Raw genomic sequence first — 21,440 nt, forward strand, 5'->3', positions numbered from 1 at the left:
AATTCAGTGTATATTAAACTAGCACAAAATATATTTTTGTATAAAATGGAGTTACACTTCTAGGCTTAGATAGTTACGAACAAAATGATTTTTTGGCGGACATTTGATAGTCATGTGAAAAGTAGCGTAATTGTTCATTGTGCAGGACTGTCTCCTGGATTGCAGGATGTCTAGATTTCCTGCCTCTGCCCATAAATACCAGTAGCACACACCAGTCATTGTGTTAACCAGAAGTGCACGTCATATTTCCAAAATGGCCGCTAGGAGGCAGTTCTTTTGTATTGAAAACCATTGACTTAAATTCTTCAGTGTGTCTTAGTGGCCTTACCTGCTAATCAGAGTTAAGGTGTTTGTTTGTTTGTTTTTCAGAGTTGAGTTTTATCACTTATTTTGCTAGTTTAATAGGTACAAAACAATGTCTTTGTTGCTTTGTTTGTTTGTTTTTGTAAAATATTTTATTTATTTATCTGACAGAGAGAGATCACAAGTAGGCAGAGAGGCAGACAGAGAGAGAGGGGAAATAGGCTCCATGCTGAGCAGAGAGCCCGATGTGGGGCTCGATCCCAGGACCCTGGGATCACGACCTGAGCAGAAGGCAGAGGCTTAACCCACTGAGCCACCCAGGCACCCTGCTTTGTTTTTTAATTCATGTTTATTTCCAATGTTTATTTTCTCTTGTTTTATTTAATTTGCCTGTAATTATAATCACACTTTTGTCTTAATACTTTTTGTTTATATGTATTTTGTTAAATTTAGCATGTTTTTTCTGTTATATAGATTTTAATAGTTAAGTTCAACTTTGTCACTGTATCTTTTCTATACCTTCCTACTTTACATGTTTGTTTCTTAAAGTCTTTAAGAATTTAAGAGCTAGGGGCACCTGGGTGGCTCAGTAGGTTAAAGCCTCTGCCTTTGGCTCAGGTCATGTTCCCGGGGTCCTGGGATCGAGCCCTGATTCAGGCTCTCTGCTCAGCTGGGAGCCTGCTTCCTCCTCTCTGTCTGCCTCTCTGCCTACTTGTGATCTCTGTCAAATAAATAAATAAATAAAATCTTTAAAAAAAAAAAAAAAGAATTTAAGAGCTAGGGGTGCCTGAGTGGCTCAGTGGCTTAAAGCCTCTGCCTTCAGCTCCGGTCATGATCCCAGGGTCCTGGGATGGAGTCCCACATTGGGCTCTCTGCTCAGCATGGAGCCTATTTCCCCTCTCTCTCTGCCTCCCTCTCTCTGCCTGCTTGTGATCCCTGTCTGTCAAATAAATAAATAAAATCTTTAAAAAAAATTAAAAAAAAAAGAATTTAAGAGCTATTAAACCTGTTTTGATTGGTCTTTCACAGTGTTGTTGTTGTTAAAGAATAATACTCCTGTCTTTTTCAGAATTGGGAGGGATAGCAGCTATTTCTTAAAAATGCTTATTCCCAGGCCCCAATGCAGACCTATACAGAATTTCAGTTTCTAGTGATACAGGACCTGGAGATATGCAGCAGCAGCAGCACCACCACTCCTGCCCTGCCCCTCCATGATTCTTACATGTGCAGTGGAGTTTGAAAGCTAGCTTGTCCTTTTTTTTTTTTGCCTTAAAACATTTTTTTTCTGCCAATAGTGTGTTGTCTGGAATGCAAGCTAAATAGTAATTAAATATTCTTTAGATATTTGGAAACCATCTACCTACCACTTAAAGAATTAATATTGTAGGGGCACCTAGGTGGCTCTGTTGGTTGAGCATCTGCCTTTGGCTCAGGCCATGATCCTGGAGTCCTGGGATCCAACCCCGACTCCCTGCTCAGTGGGGAGTCTGCTTCTCCCTCTGATCCTCCTCTCTCTCGTGCTCTCACTCTCTCTCTCACCCTCTCTCTCAAAGAAATAAAATCTTAAAAAACAAAACAAAACTAATAACATAAAACAAATGGACATTTTCCAATTTTATTTGTGTATAACATGCAAAATTTTGGACATACCTCAGTGGAATAAAGGGAACTTTCTAATGTCTTCCGGTTTCCCACTGGTAAACCTTAACATTCTGTAACATTTATTTATTATCTATTGCATGCTAGGACTACTCAAAGATTTAGGAAGTGAGGTTTTCACTCAGAAAAGGTTGACACTATTGTGGTGAAGATATCTTTACATGGTTAACAAATAAGTTAATATGAAGCTTGATAAGACCAGCATGTAATAGGCACATGGAGGAGGGGTAATTCGAAGAATGTAGAAAAGCCTTACCAAAGGGAGGACATTTGTGCTGTTATTCGAAGGAGTATTATTTCGTAAAGTGAATCAGGGTGGGGCGTGGCAGTGTAGTCAGTAGGAATAGCTTGAGCAGTAATACAGGGTATGAAAAACCTTGTTGAGTTTGAGTGATCCATTAGTAAGGATCGTTCAGTATCACTACGGATCACTAAAGATCCGTCAGTAAAGGAATTAGTGATCCTTAGTAGCCACAGTTGGGGGGAGGGGTACGTGTGGGAAAGTGTCAGTAGAAGATGAGGCTGGGAAGGTAGAATAAGCAATTTCAAATAGATTCCTAGCAAGGTTTTGTTTATTTTTTTAATTGTATAAAATCATCTTAAATTTTATATAGAAGAATACATACATAACAATTTGGTCTGAGAATAGTCAATAAAGTTTTGAAAAAGAATAGGGGAGGTTGGGGGGCTTCCTTTTCAGATCTTAAGACATTCTGTAAAGCCACCGAATTTAAATCATTATGGCATTGGCATAGGAATAGATAAATAATTGAATAGAACAGATTCATAAGTAGATTCCTATATAAATGAGGATTTAGTATATGACAAATTGGTGTTTCAGTTTGGTGGGAAAGGATGTATTTTTAATAGATGATGATGGCACAACTGACTGTACATTTATAAGAAAATAAATTGAACCTTTCCTATACCATTTACAGAAGTAAATTCCATATGAATATAAAACTTAAGTGTGAAGAAATAAGCAATTGTTTTGCAGGAAGTCTAGGAGACTACATATATACTCTAGGTTACGTTTTCACACTTTTGGACCTCGTCCTATAATAAATGTATTTTATACTGTGACCCAGAAATATGCATTTATGAAAAGTGAAACAAGTTTCACAGAATATTGGCTTTACTATGTCTGCTGCCTTTATTGTATATCTTATTCCAGGTAATTAAAAACAAAAGCGTTACCCATTACATTTATTTCATGACCCACAGTTTGAAAAACACTGACAGAGGAGATGGGAGGCAGAAACCACCTAAGCCAGACTCAAGCTATAAAATTTAAATATGTGACCAGGAGGCGCCTTGGGTGGCTCAGTGGGTTAAAGCTGTTGCCTTTGGCTTAAGTCATGATCCCAGGGTCCTGGGAAGCCACACGTCAGGGCTCTCCGCTTCCCCCTCTCTCTCTGCCTGCCTCTCTGCCTACTTATGATCTTTGTCTGTCAAATAAATAAATAAAATCTTTAAAAAAATAAAAAATAAATATGTGACTAGAACAGTGAAATTTCACCTCATACCTATCCAATTGGCTAAGAAAGAAAGAAAAAAAAAGCAATTCCTGGCAGGAGATGGAGAGTGAGAGGAGGGAAGGGCTCTCATCCATTCCAAATGTAGATGGAAGTTGTTACAGCTTTTTTTGGGGAAGCAATCTGGCAAGACCCATTAACATTAAAAACAAATGCCCTTTGATCCAATAGTTACATTCTTGGGAACTTATCCCATAGAAATTAAAAGGCCAGTGTTTATATGAATAAGTATGTTTATTGCATCATTTCCTGGTGATAAAAAAGTGGGAAATGAAAAGTAAATACACATGTTGGGAGACTGGTTGAATAAGTTATACCACACCCATGTCGTGGAATGTTACACAGTCATTAAAAAGAATGTATTATTAGTTGAGGCATTGTTGAATGGGGGGAAAAAGAGATATAGAAAAGTGTACAATGCCTATCCAAGTATGTAAAATTATTTTAATATGATTGAGTTAGGGTAGAGCAAACACAAGAGGAAACATTAGGTTGTCAACATGGATTATCTGTCTAGGGAAGTGAACTATTTGGATAGGACATGAAGCCAAATAAAATGAAAAATGTAAAAAAACTACACTGAAACAAAAGTCCTTGTGTAATATTCTTGTGCATTTATGTAAGAGACTATGTCTAGCGTTTATATGTATATTATACTGTGTATGCACTGCATGTATATGTACTCGTATATATGTTGACTAGAAGAGGTGAGAAAAAATGTATGGCATAGGAATATAAATTGTCATCTGATAGGGACGGTTCCCTATCAGAACTTTCCCTTTTCCCCCTTCCATTATTTTGGGAGGGGCAGGGAGGGCACCAGAATATCCTTGGGGGAATTCCTTATAAACCCAAGGAAACTGAGCTAATCTTAGTAGTCGAATCCACCCTTCCTTCAGATGGTAGGTATCTTGTTAGATGCTGGTCCAGCTCTCTTGCCTTCCCACTTTCAGGGCCTTTTCATCCAGAGGAGGACATCAGATCTCAGAGGGTATGGAAAGGTACAGGGCCCAGAGTCCATAAGATTCCCAGAGAAGCTGAGAAAATTGAGGAGGGTTGGGGGTAGGAAGTATGAAAGAGGGTAAGGGAACATGGTGGGTTCCTCTGTGTGGAAATGAGAAAGAAAGGTAGTTTGGGACCAGTCTGTGAATGACTTTGACTTTCATGCTAAGGAGTTTCACCTTCATTCTTCAGACCTGTAATTCTCAAATGCCATATCCTCATGAAAAATACTGATACTTATTGAGCTGGAATGAAGTTTAAAATTGAATTGAAAATTGAATTTTCAATTGAAAATAATTTCAATATTTTCAATTGAAAATAAAATTGAACAATGCTAGTCTTGCCCAGTATGAAGGAAAATTAGCTTAAAGGATAGAACTTTTTAAAGATTAAGTATACCCATATATTTTGCTTAAACTCTGCTGGCTGGGCATACAGATTTCAGAACAAGTAGAAGTTGGAAGTTAGCAGAGATTAATTGGAAAGAGTTTAACCATCCTTGATTCTCTTCATGTTTATGATTGTAACATTTACATTGTATTCATACAGCTGTGTTTTCTGTGGCTGAAAGTTTTTCATGTTCATGATAGACAGAGACCATTTCATGAGACTATACAGCACAGGGAGAAGCAGTACATGCACAGAGAATGTATAGGATAGGGAGAAGGTAGTACATGCTAAACCCAACAGATAGGGATTAAAACCCAGCTCCACCATGTTATTGCTCTGAAGCCTTCAGGTAAGCAGCAAACCTTTCCCTGTCTCAGCTTTTTCAACTGTGAAATAGAGATAACATTCATTAATATTCATTGAGTTGGTTTTTTTCCAAGATATATTTTATCTTTAGGGAGAGAGAGAGCATGCGCATATGTACCCACACACCCGCAACCCCCCCCCCCACAAGTGTGGTGAGGGGCAGGAGGAGAAGGAGAGAGAGAATCACAAGCGTACTCCTGCTGAGTGTGGAGCCTCATGTGGGGCTGGATCCCACCACCCGAGCTGAAACTAAGAGCTAGGGGATGCTCAGGTGACTGAGCCATCTAGGCACCCCTGTTCATTGAGTTGTTTTGGTGATTGCATGAGTGGCATGTAGTAAATGCTCAGTGAGTCGAGCTCTTAATATATTTTCTGAAGAACGCTATGACTTCCGGGTGTTTCATTACTAGAAATTTGTGTGTCACTCCTGCAGGGAATGAAATATTCACAAAGAATTTTATGTTTGATTTGAGGACATCAGTGGGAAATTGCAGGGGTATGTTTCTAGCATGTAATAGGTACTTGGATATTATTGACTGAAAAATCTAGATCTTGGAATAAACTCTTTCTTTTGTCTTCCTTTCTAGTTAGGGCACTTCATTCTGTATCGTTTTCTCTCCTGGAACATAGAATGAGGAGGTCTCCCTCTTGTTCTGAGAACCAGATCAGATCATTTTATCCCCCTGCTCAGTGGTATCTGTCCCAGTTCTGCTCCAGGGTTTCTGAGGCTCTTTTGGGGAGGTGCTCAGACATTTGCTTCCCAGGGTCTGCCTTCCTACCTGATCTTGCTGTGAGGCTGTTTCAGGATATTTTCAAAACATTTAGATGTGTTTTTTTTTCTGTCTGCTTGGTAGACAGAAGCTGCTTTTTGTAGCTGCTTTATCTTACCATGTAGGGCAAATCTGTGTTTTATTGATTTCTATTAATTTACAGCAGTGTAATTTAACAGAAATTTTTTCTTGTCTTTTCAGGTGCCATTTGGATAGTCCTTTAGCGGCACGATGTACTCTGAGTGGAGGTCACTGCATTTGGTGATTCAGAATGATCAGGGCCACACGAGTGTGCTGCACAGCTATCCAGAGAGCGTTGGGCGAGAGGTGGCAAATGCAGTGGTCCATCCCCTTGGGCAGGCCTTAGGTACCCCTTCAGTGGCTGGTAGTGAGAGTTTGTTAAAAACTGACAAAGAAGTAAGTGTTTCTTCTTTTCATTCTACTGTGTGAAAACAATTTTGTTACTGAAGCATTTATTTGACATTGTCCTTTTAATGGGTTTCTGTCCAATGTAGTACAACTTTTTTTTATTAATTTTGACCTTTGGGCTGAGGGTTGGGGCTGAGAGTTCATGGGGGTCAAGGAATAGGTTGTACTGTTGTGTTGCTAGCCCCTTACTAGCCAGGCCCAATTCTCTACTTGAGCTGTGTACCCAAGACAAGGCTTAAGTGTCAGGCTCTTTCCCGTAAGCTCTGGGCCCAGTCTTTTTATTCAGAGGTGTGTTTGGAAGGTCTTTACTGCTCCTCCCATATGGCCTCTAACTGAAGGCCTATCTTGTGTCAAGTTTTCAGTTTTCACATACACACTGAACTTGAGGCCTTCCTGTGTCTCCATGTCTGCTTACCCTTACCTGTCTCTCAGGTTTAAGGGTGTTGCAGAGCAGCTAAGCCCGTATGGCTGTGAGCCCAAGTGGTTGGAATGGGGGTTGTGTTTGCTGTCTCTAAAGATAAGAGCTCTTAGAGTGGCTCGGCCTGGAGATGGTCCTCTATTCTTGGGTTCAAGTGACTGGGCTGAAGTAAAGTTTTAAGGGTCAGGTTGTGAAGGGACCCTGAAAATGGAGGGATACAGGAACTTGCTAGTGTGATGTCTGGCTAAGATATGGGATTAGAACTTTGTCTTTGTGCTTGAGGAAGTTTATACAACCTTCAGACTTTGGGTTAGCTTATTTTCCAGACCCACTTTTTCTCCCCCTTACTTTTTCATTTCTTTCTGATGAAGGAGAGATTAATCTAGATAGAAGACTGGATACAAGACCAAAGCTTATAGCTCTAAAGGCAGCTTATTTACCCTCTGCAGGCCATGGGTTGCTGGAGGATGAAGCCCCTCAGTCTGAGGAGTGTTTTTCTCTCTTTAGAGTACCTTAGCAGAGACTTACCCTAAGGACCAGCGCTTGCCCTGGTGCACTCTCCTCTTGGTGGGTCTATAATCTTCTCCTGGTAAGAGATGGCACATGAGTGGATAGAGGTGCTCTGGTGCAGCCCTTGTTTGTTGTCCTTCCTCACCCTTAAAAAGATACGAGAGAATAGTCCTCGAATCCACTGTCTGTCCTCTAGAATTGTACAACTGAACTATTATGAAGGTATCACCAGAGATGTTTTCTCCTTTGTCGTTTCATCTGACAATTACAGACTTGCAGTCCCTTTTAAAATCCCTTCTTATGCATGGTTCAGTTCCTCCTACCCTCCTATATTTGTCACAGCTTCACTGTGGTGTTAGAGCCTTAAAGTTTATCACTGTTGTAGATAATACTGTATTTATTGTCTATGTTATATTGCTGTTAACATGATTTTACTCTTAGTCGTTTTTAGTTGTTTTTGAGCTTAAAATTTTCTCTACCTGTATTTATCTTGTTAGATTCAACTTTTGTTTTAAACTGTTGAAGTCTTTTTGAATCCTGAATTTCTATATAACAGGTTAGCTATGCATTTTAGCTTTGTGATAGCTACAGATGGTTAGCCTGTAAACTGTTTTTCTCTCTTTTCCTAAGTAAGTAAAAATCTCGGCAGGGCCTTTGGCATGCCATTGGGCACCTTCTTCAAAATGGTCTTGGTGCATTAACCCACTGTGTTCTCTCATCTTGTATTTCAACAACTTAAAATCCAGCCATTTTACCTTCCTCTGGGCCATAGGTCTCCATCTTGTCAGAAGAATATCCTGCATCTGACCACATTTCGTGATCCCCCTTCGCCAGACAAGGCTATTGGTGGAAGATGGTGGGAGTAGCTTCAGATGTCTAGCCGGAAGATTGGGGTCCAAGTTTTCAGTTTTACCATTTCCAAACCAGTGACTTGGGCCAAACTGCTTAATCTTTCTAAGCATCAGTTTTCTTATCTATAAAGTGAGGATAATTTAACCTTTCATACAGGGTTATTTTGATGGTTAGAGGATATTTATGAAAATTGCTTCGAAAATTGCCGGGGTTATGCAATTGTCCACTGCCTTCATAGTAACCTTGTTAGTAAAGGAATGAAGCTTGACTGGCATGACTTGTTCTTTTTGAGTAGGCTGGTTCCCAGTGAGCCTGCTTCTGTTTTATAAGTGCTCACTGATCATCTGCTTAGTAATTTGTCCCACAGTTTCATCTGGAATTTACTGAAACTTTCCAGTCTACAGAATCTGGAATATTGTTTCATCCTCTCTTGCAAATTATGCTATTTTCACTTTCTGCTTATATCATATTCATTCTTCATGACTGTGGGCAGTGGTTGGTAGTTGCTTAGACAAGTTCTGTCAGCCTCTGTGATGTGAAGCACATGGGTCAAGGGCCTGGCACTCATTTAGGGCAGCTAAGTGCCTTGTTACGATCTTACCAGCTTAAGTCCCGTCTCACTTGTGTGCGTTCTTACCTTCCCATGTTAATTATTTTCTTTGGCAGAAAGAGTCACAGTGTAAGAGTTGAGCAGGTCGTATTCTTTCCTGTTGCTTGTTAATGTTGCATAATCTAGAAATGGAATATGATTGAATTTATATATATGATTTCCTAAATGATACACATACCTATATACAAATTAAAAGGAGAAATAAGGCTAAAATGTTCTGTGTTTCTGTGCCTCCAGTCTCTAGAGAAAATCAAGACCGCCCATAATTGCTTTTTATTTCACATAACAATAATAATATCTAATGGGTAATAGCCAACATGGGTTTAATATTTAGAAATAAATAATTTATTTTTTTCTTAAATATTTTGCTTAGGAAATGTTGTCTGAGTATATTTTTTCCATGGAAAGTGCCTTCTTGAGAATAAATCTGATGATACAAAGCTGAGATGGATATACTGTCACTTGAGAGGTTTTTGTTAATAAAAGAGGTCAATATTAAATCAGTCTACTGAAATATAGTAGGGATGTGTGATAGTGCTGTATGTATATTTTCTTTTGTTTAGGTGAAATGGACCATGGAAGTAATTTGTTATGGACTGACCCTTCCACTGGATGGAGAGACTGTAAAATATTGTGTTGATGTATATACAGATTGGATTATGGCTTTAGTATTGCCGAAAGATTCTATTCCGTTGCCAGTTATTAAAGAGCCTAATCTATATGTTCAAAGTATACTAAAACACCTGCAAAATCTTTTTGTACCAAGGTAAGCTATACCTGTCTGTCTGGCCTATTATCAGGAGCATAATAAAATATTCATAAATGTTAACTATTTTATATAAATAGGAGCTGATTTCATTGTTAGTCTTTTGAAAAGTATCATTACTGTTCAAAGAATGTATTAATATGAATAATAAGAGAGATGGGCTTATAGCATGTTAACTAAGTGTTTTTAACAAGTCTATGTTCATTAAAGGCTTTTGTTTTCCTTTCTAAGATCTGATAGCTGTTAGATATTAAAATGTTATGACCCCTTTCCCCTCCATTCAAAAAACATACTTTTGCCTATCATAATTTTTTTTTTCTCCACTTAAGCTAAAGGCAACTAAACCTTCTACCTTAAAATGAATCTTTCTTATGAGAGAATGAAGACATTGAAGGAAGCAGACTTGAAATTATTATGGGCAAATTTGTGGTAGACCAAAAGATTTTGTTAGCAGTTTGTTACTGATTTTTTTTCTCCTTTCTTCTGAGACGATGACCTTAAATATCATAATATGGGATATGTACCTTATTTGGGCTTCAAATTTTTTTCAGGCGTCCTTTAGTGCCTCAGTCAGTTAAGTGACAGCCTTCAGCTCAGATCATGATCTCAGGGTCCTGGGATCAAGCCCCATGTCGGGCTGCTCACTGTGGAGTCTGTTTCTCCTTTTCCCCTGCTGGTGCTCTCCCCCTCTTGCACTCTCTCCCTCTGTCTCAAATAAATAAATAATCTTAAATTTTTTTTTTTTTCCAATTCGAAAAGATCATATGTCATCGTAAAGAGTTTGGGAAATATAGAAAATAATGGAGAAGAAAGCATTAATTAGTTTCTTACCCATTCATGAGGGTTTCCTTTAAGAAAAACCTGTCTTTAGCTGTTTTTTAATGTCTTTGAAAGAGGCAAAGGGGCTTGCTTCCTTTTGGAAAAGTTCTTATTACAGCTTTTTCTTTATCAGATGGTGAGAGACTCTGAATCATCCAAAACCACTGTATAAATTTTTAACCTTTTGAATTTAGAAGGAAGATTACTTTGGAGGCCCCTGGCTGGCTCAGTTGATAGAGCATGCAACTCTTCATTTCAGGGTTGTGAGTTTGAGCCCTACAAGTGGTGTAGAGTTTACTTTAAAAATTATTATTATTTTTTTAAGCTTTATTTATTTATTAGTGAGTGAGAGAGAGCACGAGTCGGGGGAGGGCTGGAAGAAGAGGGACAGGCAGATTCCCCACTGAACAGGAAGCCCAACTCAGGGCTGGATTCCAGGACCCCGGGATCATGACTTGATCTGAAGGCAGATGTTTAACTGACTGAGCCACATGGGTGCCCACCCAAAAAAGAATTTTTTTAAGGAGTTTTAGAAAGAAGTTTACTTTGTAAAATTTGAATTAAAAAAAGAAAACTTCATTGAGAATTGTGATGTGTAGGATCAAGTATAAACTCCTTACCTTTTGTGAAATGCTGGCTATAATCTAAGCAGATTATTTGCTGCTCATTCTGCGTGAGCCCTGCTCATTGGTCAGACTCATAAATTAAACATTCCCTTAAGACTCCTTAATGATCTTCCTCATCTTCTCCTACCCTTTTGTCATCTTCTTCCTCTTCTCCCTCTCCTAGTTGTCTGCATCTCATTCTTGTTGGTTCATCTTAAGTCCTGCCTTATAAACAGAAGCCTTGCTTGACCATCCAGCCCCACAGTGATCATACCTTTTCTGAACCATGTGGTACTTCCTGTGTCACTCTTTTATGTCTTCACTATTTTATTGTTTATCTTTTAAAACGTGTGTGTCTCATTTCCCCAGCTAACCAGCTTGAAGGCAAGAACTAGGGTTTTACATATTTGGGGCTTCCACAGTACGTGGTGCAGTACTTACATTATTAGAGGTGTGAATTAAATATTTGTTGCTTGTATTTATTGATTTCAAATAGGAGTAGTAACAAGAAGTAGTTGACAGTGATTAGAATATTATTTGTGCCCAAGCAGACTTTTCTAAAACGGTGTAATAGTTTTAATGCTTTTGTCGTTCCATGTAGAAGACTAATTTACTGGCCTTTTTCCTTGGGCATGGGACAGTCTGATGAGTAGTCTTGTCCCTGGGCTGCTTTCCTGTTTGCTGTCTTACCACCTGTCTGTGCTCAATTCATTTGTATTGATGAAAAATAAATAGCAATGTCATTTGAGTTAATTGGGCTTTTGCTTTTTTTCCCTTTTGAGAACATGAGTACCTTGTTCATTAACTTTTTTTCTCAAGTGTGTGTGCATTCTTCAGAGAGGATATTGGACGGAGTCCTAGAGTTCTCCTGGCCAACAGTGTCTTAGGGAGCTGAGTATTTTCAGTGCTAAATATTGGGAGTTATGATCCTCTCTCCCTTTTTGGGAAGTATCAGAGTTTTTGTTTTGTTTTGTTTTAAATTCAGATCACAAAATTGTCCTCAAGCTTACTTAGTTGTTTTTATAAAAAGTAACACTCAAAATGGAAGAAACTTTTTACCACTTTGCTAGAGATAAGTCAGTGGGGGTAACCTTTCTCTTTTTGCTTATCAGTTTAGTTTGATCTCGTTTGTTTGCATACTAGAGTGAAGAGTGAGTCATCTTTTATTTATTTATTTTTAAAAAGATTTTATTTATTTATTTGACAGAGATCACAAGTAGGCCGAGAGGCAGGCAAAGAGAGATGGGGAAGCAGTCTTCCTGCTGAGCAGAGAGCTCCAGATATGGGGCTCCATCCCAGGACTCTGGGATCATGACCTGGGCTGAAGGAAGAGGCTTTAACCCACTGAGCCACCCAGGTGCCCCAAGAGTGTATCATCTTTTAAAATTGATTAGGGTTTTCATTACTCAAATATGTTGTAGTTTAAAAAATGTAATACTCTTCTAAAGCAGTGGTTGATAAACTTTTTTGATAAAGCCAGATAGTAAATATTTTAGGCTTTGTGGGCTATGTGGTGTCTGTTCTAATTACTCAACTCTGCTGATGTAGAGAAAGTAGCCACAGATAATGAGTAAATGAATGAACATGGCGGTATTCCAGGACAACTTCAACAAAACCAGATGGCAGGCCAGATTTGACCCATGGGCTATAGTTACCGGCTCTTGTTCTGAGAACAGTTTTTCTGAAGATCACAAGTTCTTTTTGAAAATGTTGGGGGGAGGGGCGCCTGGGTGGCTCAGTGGGTTAAAGCCTCTGCCTTAGGCTCAGGTCATGATCCCAGACACCTGGGATCAAGCCCCGCATAGGGCTTTCTGCTCCTCGGGGAGCCTGCTTCCTCCTCTCTCTGCCTGCCTCTCTGCCTACTCGTGATCTCTGTCTGTCAAGTAAATTTAAAAAAATAAAAAAATAAAAAAAGAAGAAGAAAATGTTGGGGGGGAGAGGAAAATCTCTTGTGTTTAGACCTTTCTGCTTATTTTTAAGCAAAAATGATGTAAAATGAAGTAAATGAAGTAAAGATGATCTTGTTTCTCTTAGCTTTTGAACACTGCTTCTGAATTTAGGTCTTCATTGTGAGGCTACAGTTACCTACAGAGCAGATGTTTCCTTTTGTACCAGTGGACAGGTACCTGGAAATAGTGGCTAGGCCTAGATTACTAGCTTGGAGTCTTATCACTAGCTTGGAAGAGTGTCAACCCCAGAGCTATTCTTTTTTCTTATTCTGGACTTCTTGTATGACTAGATGAGATTTGGGGCTATTATACAGTTTTATATTGTTCTTCAAGTAGCCAGTGCCACAGCACAAACTTGAGCTTCATGGCTTTGCATGTACTGGATTTACCTCTAGCTAAATGTGGGACATTTCCCTGCTCTTCGGGGATCTTGGTCTTTCCTAGGTGAGAGATAGGACCTCTTTAGGAAAAACTTAGTGGTGTCATTTGTAACTTTAAGGTAAGTGTCTGGTTTTCTGGGCCATAGCCCAGAATCTGAGAATCTTCTATCCTCAGGTTGGGGCAGGAGTGGTAAGTCCACTTGTTTCATTTTCTGGATTTTTTGAGGAAGCTCTGTTTTATCAGCTCTGTGTGATATAAGTCATAATATAGAAACTTGTCAAGATTTATTTCAGTACTTTTAGTTACTAGGTTTCACACAATTAGTCAGGAGGCCAACTCACCACTCATTTATGCATTGAATTTCCCACTATTTTCAAAATTCTCAGGTGGTCTGCTTTGCAAAGTAGGGATAAGGGGCTGGGGCTTGGACCTCTGTCTTCTACTCTAGCCTGACTACTTTGATCTGTTTTATTCTCTTGAGGAAAAAATTGGTCCTATAGACCAAAGAGAGTTTTAAAACTTTTTTCTAGAGTATCTTGGGAACCATTGGAACCCCCATCTTAGGTTAAGATGCCTTTTTTTTTTTTATTAGAACAGCAGTAACTGGGTGCTCACTTTTGAGGCAGTTGCCTCCAGACCTCTTCAGTTTCAGGGACCTGTGAGGATATTCCCTTGGGTCTGTAGGCTCTTCTCTTCAGACATTAGCCTCAAAGGGACTGTGAACACCAAGAATTCACATTCTAAATTCTCGTGAATGTGTGTTTAAAAAATTTTTTTTAAAGAATACAAAGGGCATTGTGTTTCAGTTTGAGCAACAGAAGGGGCTGCGGGTATTTACTCATTCACTCAGGAGAAAATGGTGTGCCTGTTATGTTGTCAGGTACATTTTAGACTTAGAAAATCCAGAGGTGAAACTTATATTCTACTATTCCCCCTTGTCCGGGAGCTTTTCAAGCTCTCATAGGAATGGTGGGCTGACATCCCAGAGAGCCAAACTCTGGTGGCAAAATAGCTTTGAATTGAAGAGGCTGCACCTTGTCCTGCCTTCTGATACTCTTAGGGAGTGTCATTGGACCATTGCTTCCTGTGTCCATAAGTCGTCTGTCCTCAAGCCTTTGCTTTCTCTCCTCAAGGCTTGTCAGTGATGTATCTGTCTTCTTCAGACAGGAACAGGGCTCCAGTCAGATCCGACTATGCTTACAGGTCCTGAGAGCCATTCAGAAACTGGCCCGTGAGTCATCCATCATGGCACGAGAAACGTGGGAAGTCTTACTGTTGTTTCTTCTGCAGATTAATGACATACTTCTAGCCCCGCCAACTGTTCAAGGTCTGTTTGTGTTTTTTCTAATTTATTTCCAAGCTCTGGATACAGTTCACTTTAAACTCACTGAGTAGTAGACTGTAGGGATTTACAGTTTGGGATGACATTGGACAAACCAAGGTTAACAGGTCTTAGAATGGAAGCCCTCATAGGCACAACATAAAGTAATTTTACTTTCAGGGATGATTTTGCTAATGTAGGAGAGATTCGGTGCATGAATGCATATTTGATAATGATGGGAAGTAGGTCGTTCAGTCTATTAGGATAGGGGCTATATAAGAAACAGCTAACTGAAGTAGAACCTGTAAGTACAGTACCCGGTTGCAAAGCAGTTATCAAAGTAGACATTAAAAACTTGACAGTGGCAGAAGATACTTTGTTCAGTAAATGAATTCTGCAAAATCTTAATGGTTCTATTTGGAGGTAAGACAATATGCCACTCATACCTTGTCATTAAGAAGCCTCCAGTTTTATGCCTTCAGGTTGTATTTTAGAGGCCCTGCTGTGTATGTTACAGCATAGCATATACAAACTGTAAGTTGATACTCTAGTTCTAGGTTCCCTTGTTGCCCATTATCTGTGTAGTCTCTTACTAACAGACATGCAGTGTGCACTTGGGAACTCGCACAAATGCAGTGTCCAGGAAAGTATCTAAAAGAAACCACAGAAAATGAGTCCATAGTAGGAATACCTTGTCTGTTATGATGATAGCTAGGCAGTCATTGATTCATTAGCTCTTTGGTACACAGTCTCCATGCCAGGAATCTCAGCAACTCAGCACAGGCAGTTTCTCCCCTTCTGGGGCTCATTATTGTTGAAACTTCATTTGTGCTCATTTGAAATATGCATCCTTATAACTTTTCCTACTACTCCCAAGTTTGCCTTGTGGAGCTATGCAGAGTATAGACCACTAATTTTCTCCCTAGTTCCAGGGCTCAGAGTGGAGGAACAGGTCTGTTTTCATGGTTGAGGCTCTGTCCTGCACAGCTCCAGTCCTTTTGCTCCCTTCTTTGACTCCCTCTCCCCAAAGGGTAGCTTTCAAACACCTGAAAGTTTTACAACAAAGTTTGGAGATAGAAAGACCTGGGTATTTGCTCTGATTCCTTTACTTACTGACTGTGTAAACTTGGAGAGGTTACTTAAATTTTCTCGTTTAAGTTTTCTCTTCTTCAAAATGTGTTTAATTGATAATTTGTAAAAGATATGTCTCTGTCTTGCAGAATTAGTGTGCAAAATATATGAGGTCATGTGCATAAGCCAGTCAGCACGGAAACGGACCCAGTAGTCACACATCATAGACATTTTTCCTTCCCCTTCTCCTCTGTGTCTGTCCCAGTTGCTGGACGATAAAGATCTTTGATAAGAACTGAGCAGGGCAACTTGAAAACTTTATAAATGATAATTGGTTGATGTCATCATGATTTTCTTCATAGGCCCTCCTAAGAACAGTTTCTCATTCTTACTTATTACATGGCTATTTGAAAGTCAGAACTTAACATTGCAATTATTTTGATTTTTTAACCACTTACCCCAAATCAGTGAATTAAAGTTTGTTTGTTTGTTTGTTTGTTTTAAATAAGTATGCCAAAGATGCTTTCTTTCTGTTGGTAAGGTGGCATTGCTGAGAATCTAGCAGAGAAGTTGATTGGTGTTCTCTTTGAGGTTTGGTTACTAGCTTGTACTCGGTGCTTTCCAACACCACCTTATTGGAAAACAGCCAAGGAGATGGTGGCGAACTGGAGGCACCACCCCGCAGTGGTGGAGCAGTGGAGCAAAGTCACCTGTGCACTCACTTCAAGGTAGGTTACCATCATTGACTTGCCTTCCTTCATCCACCTGGTCTAAGGCAGCTTTCTCCTAGTTCCATGTCTTTGGGATTCATGGAATATGTTCTGAAAAGTCCGTTTCCTGTGTCTGTTATTACTTGCATTTTAAGTACAGAATCAAGCCACTTTTTATTTCTTTTTTATTTTTAAGGTTTTTTATTTATTTGAGAGAGTGAGAGAAAGAGATCACAAGCAGTAATGGAGGGTAGAGGGAGAAATAGACTCCTCACTGGGCAGAAAGCCTGATGTGGGACTCGATCCCAGTGGGATCATGACCTGAGCTGAAGGCAGATGCCTAACCGACTGAGCCACCCAGGCACTCTCAAGCCACTTTTCAAAAATGGATATAGAGTTTGGCTGCTGCCTGGCAAATTTAAAACCTTTCAGGTTAAGCAAATATGGAGAAGCAGATAAATTTTCTACCCTGCTTCCCTTGCCAAAATCCCATTCTTAATCTGGTTACTAATATACCATGATTATTATTTTTTAAAAAACCATAGAAAGATATAAAAAAATTAAGTTCTTTAGAAATGCTATTATATATATTTATACATAATTTTACAGAAATGAGACCATACTATAATGTGCTATATTCTAACCAAAGTAGGTAGTTTGTTATAATAATTTTATCTTTTTTACCATTTATATGTAATGTGAGTAAACTTTAGGCTTTATTTTTTTTCGGACTTGTTTCTTCATTTCAGTTCTACGAATTTTTCCCTAAGGATTCTATTAATTAATTAATTAATTAGAGCAAGAGTGAGAGAGCACAAGAGCAGGGTGGGGGCAGTGGAGAAGCAGACTCCCTGCTGAGCCAGGGACTCTGGAATCAAGACCTGAGCTGAAGGCAGATGCTTAACTGATTGAGCCACCAGGCGCCCCTAATTCTACATATTTAAATATGTAGCTCTAAAAGATGAGGATTCTTTTTGAAACATAATCACAGTACCATTATCATACCTAAAAAAATTAACAGTTCTTTAATATCAGTCAGCTATTCAATGTTTAGATTTCCCTTGAATGCATCCGTTTTTTTGTTTGTTTGTTTTTATTGTGGGTTTTTTTTTTTTTTTTTTTGTGGTTGATTCCATTGAATCAAAACAAGCAAGGTTCACATATTGCATTTATTATTTTTTTACTATTATTTAAAAAAAATTTTTTTTAAGATTTTATTTATTTGACAGACAGAGATCACAAGAAGGCAGAGAGACAGGCAGAGAAAGGAGCCCCCCATGTGGGGCTCGATCCCAGGACCCCGGGATCATGACCTGAGCTGAAGGCAGAGGCTTTAATCCACTGAGTCACCCAGGCGCCCCCACATACTGCATTTAATTGATGTTTCTTAAGCCTTTCTTAAGCTATAGGTTCCTTCTCTCTCGTTTTTATTTCTTTGTGGTTTTTGTTGAAGAAACTGGGTTGTTTGTCTTAGAGTGTTTCCACATTCTGAATTTTCCTTATGATGTCCTAGTTGTGTTAATATGATTCTCTCTCCTCAGTGTTTCCTGTCAACTGGCAATTAGATCTAGAGACTTGATCTGATTTAGATTCCATGTGGGGAGAGGCAGTGTGAAGGCAGGAACAAATAACTTACAGGTAGCATTATGTATCAGATGGTAGACTGGTCTTTTTCTGAGTTAGTGAAATGTTTATGTTTCTATCTTCATCATTATTTAAAGTAAGAAATGGAGGTTTTAGAATATTCTTTTGATTCTTTTATATCTTAGTGAATGTCAACATTATAAATCTAGTTTCAAATAACACTTAATTGAATTTAAATGGAAAAAGTAAATAAATGAAAAAACAAAAATTTTTAGAAAAAAAAGTCATCTAAATAGTACCTGTATCATGTTAAATAAATCAACTAATTTCTGCTCCAAAAAAACAAATACTTTTTATCTTGATTATAAAACCAATACATAATTTTTTAATTTTTTAAAAAGATTTTATTTATTTATTTGACAGAGAGACACAGTACGAGCTAGAACACAAACGGGGATTGAGAGAGGGAGAAGTAGGAGCCCGATATGGGGCTCGATCCCAGGACCCTGGGATCATGACCTGAGCCAAAGGCAGATGCTCAATGACTGAGCCCCCAGGCACTCCAAAACCAATACATTCTTAAAATAGAAAACTTGGGGAAAAAAAATAGAAAACTTGGAAGATATGGGGGAAACTGTCCATGACTTACAGATCACTAGTGTTAATCTTTTTTTTTTAAGATTTTATTTATTTATTTGACAGAGATTACAAGTAGGCAGAGAGGCAGGCAGAGAGAGGGGGAGAAGCCAGCTCCCCGCTGAGCAGAGAGCCCGATGTGGGGCTTGATCCCAGGACCCTGGGATCATGACCTGAGCTGAAGGCAAGAGGCTTTAACCCACTGAGCCACCCAGGTGCCCTCAGTGTTAACTTTTTTTTTTTTTAGTGTTAACATTTTAATGTATTTTTTCCATTTCTCTTTATAAAAAAAAGTTTGAGATTGTTCTATGTAGTATTACCTGCTTTTTTAATTTGATTCTTATCCCATTAATTACATGTACCTTTTCTATTATTAAATCTTGAGATACTTTGAATGCCTTTGTAGCTTTTTGTTATATAAATGAAGTTATAATTTATACAATAATTTCATTGTTCAGATGTTTATGTTCTTTAAAAATACTGTTTATATGAATACTTTATAGAAAGTCCGCATACTGGTTATTTCATTAAGATATAATTTCTAGACATAAGGTAGTTGAGTCAAAGGGCTTTGAACAGTTTAAATACATTTAGAATAGGACTATTAAATTAAGTAATTGAATTGTTGAATTACTTTTAAGTATTTAAGGTACACTATAAATTCTGAACTTCATGCAAGTTATGTAGCAGTTATTATGGATAAATTACAGCCTACTTGTGTTGAAGGAGTTTGTAGTGGGATGAATCTTTTTAAAAATGAAGTAACAATTTATTTATAATTACATAACTATAAACATCAGTTTCATCTATAATTTTACAATTTACTAATTTATTTTCAATTATTTATAATTATTTATAAATAAAATTTAAAAATAATCCATAATTTTATAATTTGATATTTGTAATTTTATTTATTATGAAATTATATCATTCATATACAGTTTATATATTACATATTATATGTTAAAAAGCTATTACATTACTATAAGATCATAATATATGTAATGTATATCATTATGTAGTTTTATAAATTATAGATACATTTATAATAAGATTATATAACCTAAAATATGAATAGGTATGTAACTAAACGACAGTTTTTAAAATAAATGCAGTATTCAAATGTTTAGACTTTTTTTTAATCTTACAAAACTGTATTTTCCTTTATAATTTGACTCTTATCAACGAGGGTCTTCATTGATCTTACTCACTTCTGTGAGGTGTAATACACATGTCATCTATTTTCTCTTATATTTCTCTTATCATATTTTAATACTTCAGTGTATTTTTCATACTGTTAAGAAATGAACTTGGTGATATGCATTTTTTTTGTATTCCAGATTGCTACGCTTTACGTATGGTCCTTCATTTCCTCCATTTAAAGTTCCTGATGAAGATGCCAGTCTGATCCCTCCTGAAATGGATAACGAGTGTGTAGCACAGACCTGGTTTCGCTTCTTACATATGTTAAGGTACTGTTATTTAGTATTGTGTGTTCTCTCTCCCTGGTGTCTTAGAGCAGGAACCACGCTGTAACTTCCGTGTTGGTGCTCAGTGTATGATGGCTAAATACAGCCCTCAGATGGAGCCACATTAGACAATAGGCACATCTACATCATGTGCCTCCTGTGCTCCCTGTCCCAGCAGAGTCAGGCTACCCTCAGCTGTGCTTGGTCTGTACTCTTGAAGCTTGTCCCTGTGGTACATGTAACATTTGTTTTCATGCCTACTGCTGCAGCCTGGATATTATCTCTCCCAGGACCTGCTCTCTCTGTATAGTAATTCTCTTCAATTCAGTATTATTGCTTCTTACTTTTCTCTCTACTAGCTACATCCTTATGTCCTATGGAACTTTTTTTCTGTTGCATGCTGCCCTAATTCTTAAATCATTTCCTCTCCATATTCTCTCATTCTAGTTTGACTGGCCTCATTTTTCTGTTTTGTGTATTAGTGATTCTTAATTACCCTTTTTATAAATTAGTGTGTTAACCATTCTCTATCTTTCTTCTCGTTTGTAGTTCATGTTTTTCATCTTTCAGTGATTTCAGCTTTTTAAAAATGTCTTTTTCTATGATCATTTTCTGTTTCCTTTAAAATTAGAAAGCCTTCCTGTGTAATTAATTCTTTTTCTCTTTTTTGGTAGTAATCCCGTGGATTTGAGTAACCCGGCCATTATAAGCTCTACTCCCAAATTTCAGGAACAGTTCTTAAATGTTAGTGGAATGCCACAAGAATTGAATCAGTATCCCTGCCTTAAACATCTGCCTCAAATATTTTTTCGTGCCATGCGTGGAATCAGCTGTCTGGTGGATGCATTCTTAGGTGAATTTTGTGTATGTTGCTAAATGTTTGGAGACCTACATGTAGATAAGTCTATAGTATAGATTTAGAAACTATTATGGAAAGCCCAAAGCAAAAGATGGAACAGATTTGATTACATAGGACAAAAGTAGGAAAAAATTATTTGCAACAAATGTAATAGCTGGAAAGCTTTCGTTGTCTTTATATAAATCAAAGTATGCTAAGAAAAAGAATAAGACTTGGTAGATAAATGGACAAAGGATATGAATAAATGATTTGCGAAAGGAAAAATTTATTCTCAAGAAAATACAGATTAAAATACATTAGGGGGTGCCTGGGTGGCTCAGTGGGTTAAGCCTCTTCCTTCTGCTCAGGTCATGATCCCAGGGTTCTGGGATTGAGCCCCGCATCGGGCTCTCTGCTCCGCGGGGAGCCTGCTTCCCTTTCTCTCTC

At 38.1% G+C, this 21,440-nt stretch overlaps 1 protein-coding gene across 7 annotated transcripts in view; it reads left to right on the top strand.

Annotated features, from left to right (window-relative positions):
- RALGAPB (Ral GTPase activating protein non-catalytic subunit beta) overlaps positions 1 to 21,440 on the top strand; it is an 81,201-nt gene that overhangs the window by 7,748 nt on the left and 52,013 nt on the right. For all 7 annotated transcript variants that reach the window (XM_045084190.1, XM_013053316.2, XM_013053318.2 and 4 more), the window contains exons 2-7: positions 6,227 to 6,442; positions 9,408 to 9,610; positions 14,528 to 14,691; positions 16,298 to 16,484; positions 20,027 to 20,158; positions 20,830 to 21,008. In XM_045084190.1, coding sequence (XP_044940125.1) covers positions 6,257 to 6,442; positions 9,408 to 9,610; positions 14,528 to 14,691; positions 16,298 to 16,484; positions 20,027 to 20,158; positions 20,830 to 21,008 — 1,051 coding nt within the window. In that variant the 5' untranslated portion in view covers positions 6,227 to 6,256. The remainder of the gene's footprint in view (positions 1 to 6,226; positions 6,443 to 9,407; positions 9,611 to 14,527; positions 14,692 to 16,297; positions 16,485 to 20,026; positions 20,159 to 20,829; positions 21,009 to 21,440) is intronic.

The sequence above is a fragment of the Mustela putorius genome, unplaced genomic scaffold, assembly GCF_011764305.1.
Source record: "Mustela putorius furo isolate JIRA1106 unplaced genomic scaffold, ASM1176430v1.1 tig00000743_pilon_pilon_pilon, whole genome shotgun sequence".
In the NCBI taxonomy this organism is placed as follows: Eukaryota; Metazoa; Chordata; class Mammalia; order Carnivora; family Mustelidae; genus Mustela; species Mustela putorius.